General features: G+C 35.8%; 1 protein-coding gene across 1 annotated transcript in view; it reads right to left on the reverse strand.

Annotated features, from left to right (window-relative positions):
- Positions 1-12,278, reverse strand: part of PIBF1 (progesterone immunomodulatory binding factor 1) — a gene marked incomplete at both ends in the record, with an annotated part of 195,897 nt that overhangs the window by 34,347 nt on the left and 149,272 nt on the right. Inside the window, one exon of the mRNA XM_079721965.1 lies at positions 1,486-1,616. Coding sequence (XP_079578091.1) covers positions 1,486-1,616 — 131 coding nt within the window. The remainder of the gene's footprint in view (positions 1-1,485; positions 1,617-12,278) is intronic.

A 12,278-nucleotide genomic window follows, 5' to 3' on the forward strand; every position in this document is an offset into this window, starting at 1 on the left:
CTCTTCGTTAATTACATTAGTTAAAGAAAAATTATCCCTTATTCAGATTAGAACATAGGGAGGCAGTATAACATAATGGTTAAGAGTATGGAATTAGAAAGCAGACAGATCTGGATTCAAATTTTGGCCCTATCACAAAACTAATATGTTTTTAGATGACAAGTTGCTGAATTTCTCTAGGGCTGAATTTGTTCATCATTACAATTTTCTCCTGTAGCTGGCTATTATTTTTCTCTATATTAAACATTTTCAGCTTTCCTAGTTCTTAGTAAAATAAATATTCAAATAAACTTACTTGAAGGTAACCGTGAAAGAGGTAATTTTTTCCACAGGCCTTTTATATATCCCTGCTCCAAGATTACAAAGGTAAGACAAAACACTATACAAAATTTCAAATATATCAAATATATAATATGGAAAGAAAAGGTTCTCTTTGGGGTTCTTTCCTCAATTTCCTTAAGATAACCAAGTCTCCAGTGAATGATGAGACATAATTTCTATTGCTCCCAACAGCTATTTATAGAACTGTTTAATTAATTCACTGAATTGATTAATTAATGCTGGTTATGAATATTCTAAATATTAATTTTAACTTTAAAATTAATCTACAAATAAATTGTTATTTATGTTGACATTTAACACATAAATGTGATTTAAAATTACTTTATTATATTGTCAAAAAATTCTGATCAGGAATAAAGTTTTGGACCAATTATTTTGGTGGGGTAGAAACGAGAGGAAAAGATAACTACTCTAATTTATCAAAAAGAACACTCACAGTTTGGAGTTAATTACCAGCAGTTTTATATTTTTGGTTGTATATCTTAGGAAACCTGAATTTAATAGCTATCTTCTCCAATAACTATACTTTTCAATAAACTACCTTTTCTAATTCCTTAATTTAAGAATTTTCTCTCCCATCTAATTCTTTGCTTCTACCTTTATAAATTGGTTGATAATTTATCTAATTACTTATTCTAAATAATCTTAAAATCTAATACCAAGCCAACTAACTAAGCATCCATGAATTAAAACCTCTTTCTTCATATAGCATCATTCTTCTACTGTTATTTAAAAAGACTAAAATGATCATATAGATGAACAGGTAAAGAATTTGAATGATTATTCGGCGGAGCAAGTCTTTTGGATAAGGTGTCATGTAAGAAAACAATTTCAATCTAAGGAAGTGAAAGGAATTTATTTACATCGAGGTAATTCATGGTTTACCTGGGTCAGTGGAAGAAAAGCTTAAAAATTCCTTGGTAAAGTCAACATGAATCTAAGTAAATGTGTACATTTTATCTGTTTGTGAACACCTTAATGTGATGTGACTTAGTTTTTCTAAGAGAAATTGAACTCATTACATTTAAGACCCCCTTCGTTATTTCAATTTTTTCTTCACAATTTCCAACTTGAATTCGTCTATAGCAATATTGTGCTTACAATGCCTTTATTACTCAAATAAAAGATTTGTAGATGGTTTACCTGACATCTTTCTCAAGTTGGGTAATACACTCCTTCAGTGAATCAATCTTAGAATCTCTCTGACGCACTGATTCAATGAGATACCTGTAAGGTTGTTGAGTCTGGTTTAACAGAGAATTTGCCCTGTCAAGCTAAAGAAAAACAGATTTCATTAAAATCTAGACAATTTTATAAGAAACTAAAATTGTTCAAAATGTTCTAGCACAGATACAGTACACCAACTCTCCCTTATATGAATTACTCTGAAAAGCTCTTCCTGTATAAATTTGAAGGTTTTAAAAATTATTAATCAATATAACTATTCTTTAGCTAAAAATGAAACTTTTATTTGAACTTTATTTCTACTCAAAATAATATAATCACATGATAATTTAGTAATTTTTCATGTCTTCATATTCCCTTCCATCTTTACTTATGTACCTAAACCACTATGTATAATTTACATACCTAAATCACTATGTATAATTAAAAATTTAAACAATTATGTTTAAAATATAAACAACATAAAATTTACCATTTTATCCATTTTACAGTGTACAATTTAGGGGCATTAAGTACATTCTTGATGTGTAACCATCACTAGTATCTATTTCCAGAACATTTTCATCAACCCAAACAGAAACTCTATACCCATTAAGCAAAAACACTCCCCTTATCCCCCAGTTCCTGGAAACCTCTATTCTGTCTGTCTGTATTTGCCTATTCTAGATAACTCATGTAAGTGGAATCATATGATATTTGTCATTTTTTGTCTGCTTAATTCACTTATTGTAATGTTTTCAAGGTTCATCCATGTTGTACCATGTATCAGAATTTCATTCCTGTTTATGGCTAAATAATATTCCAATGTATGTTTAGAGTATATTTTGTTTATTCGTTCATTTGTTGGTGGATACTTGTGTTGTTTCCACTTTTTGGCTATTGTGACTAATGTTGTGGTGTATAAATATCTGTTTTGAGTCCCTGTTTTCAATTCCTTTGGGTATCTACCTAGGAGTGGAGTGGAATTGCTAGGTCATATGATAATTCTATATTTAACTTTTTGAGGAACTGCCAGCTGTTTTTCATAGTGGCTGCATCATTTTACATTCCTACCAGCAATGCAGTTGGTTCCAATTTCTCCACATCCTCGCCAACAGTTATTTTATGTGCCATTTGTATATCCTCTTTGGAGAAATGTCTATTCAGGTCTTTTGCCCATATTTTAGTTAGGCTGTCTTTTTTTTTCTTTTTTTTGCTGTTGAATTGTAGGAGTTCTTTATATATTATGGATATTAAGCCCTTATTAGCTATATGATTTGCAAATATTGTCTCCTATTCTGTGGGTTGTCTTTTCACTATCTTGATACTGCCCTTTGGATCACAAAAGTTTTTAATTTTGATGAAATCCAACTTACCTACTTTTCTTTTGTTGTCCATACTTTTGGTGTCATTTTAAAGAAACCACTGCTAAATCCAAGGTCATAAAGATTTTCTCCTATGTTTTCTTCTATGAGTTTTATACTTTTCTTTTTGATATTTAGGACTTTGATCCATTTTGAGTTAATTTTTGTATATAGTGTAAGACATGGGTCTAATTTCAATCTTTTACAGGTAGGTATCCAATTTTACCAGCACCATTTGTTGAAAAGACTGTCTTTTCTCCATTGAGTGGTCTTGGCAACCTTATTGGAAAAACCATTAACCATATATGCGAGATTTACTTCTGGCCTCTCTATTCTATTCCATCAGTCTTATATGTCTATCCTTAAGCCAGCACAACACTGTTGTGATTACTGTAACTTCACAGTAAATTTTAAAATCTGAAAGTATGAGTTTTTCAACTTTTGTTTTTTAAGATTGTTCTGGCAATTTGGGGTCACCTCAAATTCCACATGAATTTTAGAATGGGTTTTTCTATTGCTGCAAAAACATGCCTTTGGGATTCTGATACAGACTGCACTGAATCTGTAAGCTGTTTTGGGTGGTACTGTTATCTATCTTAACAATATTAAGTCTTCTACATACAGATGGCTAACAGGCATATGAAAAGATGTTCAACACTGCTAATCATCTGAGAAATGCAAATCAAAATCACAGTAAGATACCACCTCACACCTGTCAGAACAGCTATCACCAAAAAGACCACAAATAACAAATGTTGGAGAGGATGTGGAGAAAAGGGAACCCTCATGCACTGTTGGTGGGAATGTAAATTGATACAGCCACTATGGAGAACAGTCTGGAGTTTCCTTAAAAAACTAAAAATAGAACTACCATATGATCCAGCAATCCTATTCCTGGGCATATATCCAGAAAAGATGAAAACTCTAATTTGAAAAGATACACACACCCCAATACTCACAGTAGCATTACTTACAATAAGCAAGACATGGAAGCAACCTAAGTGTCCATCAACAGATGAATGGATAAAGAAGATGTGGTATATATATATATATATATATATATATATATATATATATATACACCCCTACACACATACACAATGGAATACTACTCAGCCATAAAAAAGAATGAAATTTTGCCATTGGCAACACCATGGATGGAGGGTATTATGCTTAGTGAAATAAGTCCGACAGAGAAAGACAAATACTATAATGTTATTTATCTGTGGAATCTAAAGAATACAACAAACCAGTGAATATAACAAAAAAGAAAAAGACTCTCAGATATAGAAAAGAAACTAGTGGTTATCAGTGGAGAGAGGGAAAAGAGGGAGGGGGAAGAGAGGGGTAGGGGAGATACAAACTAGTAGGTCTAAAATAAATAAGGGGGAACTCCCTGGCGATCCAGTGGTTAGAAGTCTATGCTCTCACTGCTGAGGGCCCGGGTTCAATCCCTGGATGGGGAACTAAGATCTCACAAGCTGAGCGGCCAAAAAAAAAAAAAAAGAAAAAAAAGCTACAAGAATATATTGTACACCACAGGAAATATAGCCAATAGTTTATAATAAATGTAAATGGAGTATAATCTTTAAAAATTGTGAAACACTATGTTGTATACCTCAAACTTATACAATGTTGTAAATCAGTGATACCTCAATTTAAAAAATTAAAGAAAAAAACCCCCAAACCAACCAACCAACCAACCAACCAACCAACCAAAAACAATCTTAAGTCCTGTAATCCATTAGCCTGGGATGTCTTTCCATTTATTAGGTCTTCTTTAATTTCTTTCAAGAATGTTTTGTAGTTTTCAGTGTACAAGTCTTTCTCCCCTTTGATAAAATTTATTTCTATTTTATTTTATAAATGAAATTGTTTTAGTTCCTTTCTGGATTGTTCAATGTTAATATACTATGTACAACTTAGTATAGTTGTATACTATGTATATAGTTGTATATATACTATGTTGTATACTATGTCCAACTTTATATTATTCTTTTTTACTTTACCTTATATCATAATCATTCTTCCAAGCTGTTAGAATACCTTCATTTATATTTTTGTATTTTTAATGGTTACAAAACTGTCTAGTAAGCCAATGTGCTACAGTTTAATTACATTGTTTATACTAGTAAACATTTAAGATGCTATCAACTTTTGACTAGTATAAATAATGCTAAAACAAACTAGTTTTGTATTGTAGATGTTTTATCTTTTTCTCATATTTATTTATTTGGTTGCGCCGGGCGAGCTCCTTAGTTACGGCAGGAGGGCTCCTTAGTTGCAGCACGTGGGCTCCTTAGTTGTGGCTTGCTGGCTCCTTAGCTGTGGCATGTGAACTCTTAGTTGCATCATGCATGTGGGATCTAGTTCCCTGACCAGGGATTGAACCCAGGCCCCCTGCATTGGGAGCTCAGAGTTCTATCCACTGCGTCCCCAGGGAAGTCCCTAGATGTTTTTTCTTAATATTTTGTTTGTTAAATTTTTTCAGAACAGAAGATGCACTAAGGTTAAAGGGGTATAACTATGCAATACTCTTGACACATAAGACCAAAGTTCTTTCTAAAGGATTTTATCATTTTATATACTCAAACAACCTTAGTTTTTTTTAAAAAATTAATTAATTAATTAATTAACTTTTGGCTGCGTTGGGTCTTTGTTGCTGCGTGCGGGCTTTCTCTCGTTGCGGTGAGCGGGGGCTACTCTTCGTTGTGGTGCACGGGCTCCGTTGCTCCGCGGCATGTGGGATCTTCCCTGACCAGGGCTCAAACCCGTGTCCCCTGTGTTGGCAGGCAGATTCCCAACCCCTGGGCCACCAGGGAAGTCCCAACCTTAGTTTTCTTTTTGTTTCTTTGTGTTTACTCTTTTTCTCCTAAGCAAATATGAAATGTATGCTACAATAGGACTAAAGACAGCACTGTCAGTATCAGGACGCCCCTACTTTGGTACATAATAAGTTCTCAAAAAAGGTATTCTAAAGTTGGATATGCAAAACTGAACAATAAGAACAAAAGTGGTGGATATCTATTATTATAAGGACGAGGAGGTGGGGAAGGGAGTATTTTATTATGCAGAATAAAAAATTATAAAATTCCTGCTTTATGAACTTAAATGTTCTTTGACAAAAAAATTCTAGCTTTTTACATGAAAAAAGTATTTTTTCCTCTTTCCTTTACAACCCCTAACAAGCTTGAGGCTAAAGATTTGCTGTTTTTCTAGGACAAGAAATGATTTGTTTCCTTCTCAAATAAACTACATTTACAGGTTCTATACATTTTTTTTCAAATTAAGATCTAAACATATTTATTTTAGCACTGCAATTTTTAAATAAATAAATAATAAATTTATTTATTTGTGGCTGTGTTGGGTCCTTGCTGCTGCGCATGGGCTTTCTCTAGTTGCAGTCAGCGGGGGCTACGCTTCGTTGCGGTGTGTGGGCTTCTCATTGCCGTGGCTTCTCTTGCTGCAGAGCACGGGCTCTAGGCGTGCAGGCTTCAGGAGTTGTGGCACGTGGGCTCAGTAGTTGTGGCTCATGGGCTCTAGAGCTCAGGCTCAGTAGCCGTGGCGCATGGGCTTAGTTGCTCTGCGGCATGTGAGATCTTCCCAGGCCAGGGCTCGAACCCGTGTCCCCTGCATTGGCAGGCGGATTCTTAACCACTGCACCACCAGGGAAGTCTGTAGCACTGTAAGTTTTTTGGTCTTCCTCTTACAGGGAAAAAAAATAATGAGTTACTAGCAGCCTCGAAGCTGAAGGTGGAGAGAAGAGCAGGATGGGTATAGTGGAAGGTAGAGAGGAAGGCAGAAAGAATCAAAGGCAGAAACATTCATTGTGAAAATGATCAACCATGAGGTCCAGGTAGGTGAGGAGGAGAGTGAAGCCAAGAGGTGGCTGACCAACTGTTAGAGGATATCTGCACACAGTTTGAGGACCACTTTATAAAAGCTATGTAAACTATTCATCTAAATTATACTAGACATTTTTGTTATGGCTGTATTAAGTATAGCCCAGGAAAAAATTCCTCAAAGAATAAGAAATGAATAGTGAAAGGAAAGAAGACTTTTTTTGGACACAATTCATTGCAGTGAAAGGACAGCCATAAAGAAAAAAATACCATAAATATTTTCTATAGTTTGGGTTTCAGTGTCCTTTTTCCTTGCTTTGGTAATCATTCTTTAAAATCTATTACAATGTCACTGGAATCTTATTACTCTACTAAGTTACTTTATGAACATTCAAATATGCAGCTGGACAAAAATAAAACAAAGTTCTCCTTACCTGTACAACCAGTTTCACTAGTCAATTAAATCAAACAATTGCCTTGACTTTGTTTTTACAGAACTGACCCTAACTGAATAAACTGAACTGGCAAGTTGTTTTGTGTTTCGAAGTGCAGAATAGTCCGGGGTGCAGGTGGGGGGATTGGGCGGGGTAGGAAACAACTAAGGGCATTTTCAAATTGTAGTCAGCTGTAGTCTAGAATGAGCCATGTTTAAACTCATCAAACCTAACTTCAGTTACATAAAAAATATAACAGCAGTCATTAGTCTTAATTATTTTAGTTTGTTTTTTTCTCATTACAGCAATTACATATATTAGGTTTTAGTATTATAACAAAATTAAGGGTCAAAAGCCTTACTTTCAGAATGTATTTCTACTATACAACCTACAAACTTCTCACTCTCTAGATAATAAAACTTCTATAGTGCTGTCAATTTTAAGAATGTTTCTTTATAAACCTGTGAGCTTCTAAATCCCCCAAATTTCATTTCATTCCTCAGGGAAAAGTACACGTACATTTTTCAGTGAAAAGTGATGCTAATATCTATTTTTGAAATCAGTGTAACTTAAGAGAATTTAATTCCTCCAATATGGTTAAAAAAATCTTTCTGTAACTGTAATCATTAGTATTTAAAAAAAGCTTCACAATCGTTCACTTTGCCTATTGTTAGTAATCTTTTCCTTATAAAGCCTTAGTAATTAGTGACTCAGGAATCATATACGTAATGAATGATTCAGGACCAAACCCATGATACAACATTTTACAGAATCGTTATTTCTCCTTTGTTTCAATAAACTGTACACATGATTCAGAGAAAAGCAACACCTGATTATAATACATGTGTTTTCTTAAATTTAAAATACATATGAAGGTGACTACAATTTGTTGTGTTTTTCCTAAAAGTGGGATTTTTTTTTCTTGTGGAGTTTATTTTCAGAGAAACTCCTAGAAATGGTACTCTTTCTTACCAGGGACAAAATGCATTCTGTTGAATGGAATTTAACATTGAGTTGCTTTCTGTGTTTAAAATATATACAAGTGACACCTTCTAGTAGTGGTAATTAGTTGTGCTGAAAAACCCACATATTCTGTTGCCTGATCTTTCTGATTGTGCCATGGAATGGAAAATGCCTATTTGAGGTCCAGTAGGGGCAATACTTTGGTACTACTTTTCTGTGTTCTCAGTCCACAGCAGTAGTTCTCAGACTCAGCTAATCATCAGAAGCACTGGGGGAAATGTTAAAAAGTAGACTTCTGGGCCCTGCCCCAGTCCCAGTGAATCAAAATTTCTCAGGGTTGGGCCTTAGATTCTGATGATCAGTCAAATTTGGAAGGCACAGCTCTTGTGATCTTGGACTTGTTATAGGCCACTCCATTCAACTATTCTAGTAGGTTTAAAAGTACTGCACATAAACCATCTCACATGCTGAATTTGCCATCCTCCACATTAAAGCTGGCTTATTCTCCTAGGTCCCTATATGGTTAATGACATCGTCATCTTCAACAGGGATAATATTTAATGGATACAATTCAACCAATTAGGATGTCAGCCTTTGCACTGGGGCAGGATCCTGAAGAAACTCTGTGGTTCCAGGTGTTACTTTTTTGTTGCCAGAAGATGGGGAGGTCTAGAAGATCTTAGGAGAGGGACCAGGACAGACAAGATAGTGGTGGCAGAATGACACTTGTGGGCTGAGGGCAACATCTGTTTACAAGTGTTTGTGCAAATATTTTATTATTTTAATAACCAAAAGCAAGTGCATACTCATTGATTGTCAGCCCTGCGCTGGTCCTGAGTATGGTCCAGATAATAAGGAGAAAGTCATGAGAGGAGGATGTTAAAATATTTGAAAGTAATCAGCATGGAAGTGATGACTGAAGTCACAGGAGTACATAGGAGGGCAGAGGATTATTTCTTTTCTGTATCACTTTTATTAGAGTCACAAGAATAGCTTGTTAAAAATGCAGATCCCTGGGCTTCATTCTAGACCTATTTAATCACGATCTCTGAGGGCAGGATTTAGAAACCTACATTTTCAACAAAAATCTTAGATGATTCTTAAACTCACTAACATTTGAGAATCACCACTGAGGTGTAAGAACGGAGCAAAGGGCAGACAATGAGGGACACCTACATTCCAGGTCTAGAAGATGACTATATCAGCTAAGAAGACTAAAGAGCCATATGAGGGAGAATGGTGTCACAAAGCAAAGAGAGGACAGAAAATTTCTAGAATATCTACAATATCTATAATGTCATGCCACAGATAGATCAGGGGACTGAGACGAGAATACTGACAATTAGGAAGTCACTGGTGATCACTGAGGAAGGGCAGAGCTGAAGGAAGAGGGGAGAGAGCAGAAGGAATTAAGAACAGAGAGAACAGTTAAGTTTTGAAAGTTATGTATGTTAACACACACACGCACACGCACGCTCGCGCTCATCTTTTGAAGAGGGACCACAGGGGAAAAAAAGTAAGTGAAGAGACTAAAAAATCCCTGGGTGAAAAAGACTCAAGAAAGATAAATTTGGATGATTTAATTGTAATAATGAAAAGATATACGATGGAATTGATGGTTTTGGGAAGTGGAAGTGACCTGCAATAAAGATAACGGGAAATAGGATAGATACAGAAAAATAAATACCGGGCAACAGGAATGAGGGCCTTGTTGATGTTCAACAACATGAATTTGTTATGCTTCCAAGCAGCAAAAGTAACAAATTTCCACAAGAAATTTTCAGTACGTTAACACAGAATCAAAGAATTTTCTCTCCTCTCCTCCCTTTCATTAAATGTTGATAGAGTAACTACCTGATTGTAAGATACTAGGCTAAAGGTGGGAGTGTCAAGAAAAGCCTGATGGATGAATCTGGCAACAAAGCAATGGCCAGTGCTCGTGAATGTAGTGCTCAGATGGTTGATAAGGTCCAAGGCTGGGTTAGGAGGCAAAGTGGAGCCAGGAAGGGCTTGACAGATTGGAAATGCGAAGAGTTTATGAGTCTGGGACTCCTAATGAGTACAAATAAAGCACAGATTTACTGGGAATGAAAGGACTGGGAGAGCTGGAAGGACTGGGAGAGCTGGAAGGACCGGTGATTAGCGTCAGAGAATGGAATTTTCAAGTTCAAGTGCTTTAAATTTCTTTCCCCCTCAAAGTTGCCCCTGAGAAATTCATTTTAATGTGGTTCACTTGTACAACAATGCTGATGGGGAAGGAGGGATTTACAGTGTGATTTGTAATAGCTCTTGACAGAAAAAAATTATAGTCATTTATGAATTATCAAGGCACACCAGTAAGGGAAAAAGTTTAAACAATTATAATATTTGTTTGATGTGTAAACAGAATATAATTTATAAATAAGTCATTGTTTTTCTTCAGTGGTGGCTGGCATTTGGTGCACACACGTGCACACACACACATTCATATGACCTGGTATGTGAACCTTTAAAAAGATGGTTTAAGAATAAATTCTAGTATATTGTCCTGGATCCATGTAATTGAATTTTTTTCCAGAATGAACTATAACAAAGACATCTTGGTTTAAGCACTTGGCAAGGTTAGACACAGAGCTGTTACTACAATTAAAGTTAATGTTTTGTCCACGTAATGAATCAGCCCTTTGTATAGTAAATATATGTTCATATTACTAAAATAAAAATGTTAATTTCTATATAATTCTACATCAGAACCTCAAAAAATAAGAGACAGAATGACAATAATTAATGATAATTTATACATGTTAAGGGCAATTTCTGGTATTGTGTTTTGATTATGTCACATATTACCTATGAATACTGTTTGTTCCAACAGCCTCTTCACTTTAAATCTTTATGAAACTATCACCCATCAACAATTTAATCATTCCTCATGTCCAGTCACATTACATAGTGTGCATCCATTAAATATGTAACACTAACTTCACAAAGGAGTGACGTACCACATGAAATACACACAGACACACAGAGAAAATGAAGTCTCTCCCAAATTCTTTAACATTACAAAAAAGTAAGTTCTGTTGCCTATGTCAAGAAGTTAATTTTTCTCTAGACAATGTTACTTTCCTGCGGGTATTTTCCTGCTACCAACAAAAATAGCTTTAAGGACTGCCCAATCGCACAAGTGACAAAAGGTGGCCACAGTTACCTTCACAGAAAAGTGAGTCACTGACATCTTCCCCGCTCCTTCCTTTCCTTTCCTCCTATCTTTTCTCTGTGGTTCTCAGATTTCATTCTCTTTCATGTCTGTTTTTTTCTTTTGTTAGAGCAGTTTGGGGTTTACAGCAAAATTAAGCAAAAGTACAGAGAGCCCCATATATTCTCTGCCTTCCCACAACCCCTCAGTCATCACCATTTGTTACAATTAATGCACCTACACTGACACACCATTATCACCAGAAGTCCACAGTTTACATTAGTGTTCACTCTTGGTGCTGTATATTCTATGGGTTTTGACAAATGTACACTCATCCCTTGGTATCCACAGGGGATTGGCTCCAGGACCCCCCATGGATACTAGTTTCCGAGGATGCTCAAGTCCCTTATATAAAATATGATGGTTGGGCTTCCTGGATGGCACAGTGGTTGGGAGTCCGCCTGCCAATGCAGGGGACACAGGTTCAAGCCCTGGTCTGGGAGGATCCCACGTGCCACGGAGCAACTAAGCCTGTGCACCACAACTACTAAGCCTGTGCTCTAGAGCCTGCGAGCCACAACTACTGAGCCTGCATGCCACAACTACTGAAGCCTGTATACCTGGAGCCTGTGCTCCGCAACGGGAGAGGCCACTGCAGTGAGAGGCCCGTGCACCGCCATGAAGAGTGGCCCCCACTCACTGCAACTAGAGAGAGCCCGCGCGCAGCAACAAAGACCCAACACAGCCAAAAATAAATAAATAAAATAAATAAATTAAAAGAAAATATATGATGGCATAGTATTTGCATATGACCAACATATATCCTCCCATATACTTTAAATCATCTCTAGATTACTTATAATACCTAGTACAATGTAAATACTGTGTAAATAATTGCAAATACAATATAAATACTATGTAAATAGTTGCAAAGGCAATGTAAATACTATGTAAATAGTTGCTGGTGTGAGCAAATTCAAGTTTTGCTTCTTAG

Source organism: Hyperoodon ampullatus (assembly GCF_949752795.1).
Source record: "Hyperoodon ampullatus genome assembly, chromosome: 16".
Classification (NCBI taxonomy): Eukaryota; Metazoa; Chordata; class Mammalia; order Artiodactyla; family Ziphiidae; genus Hyperoodon; species Hyperoodon ampullatus.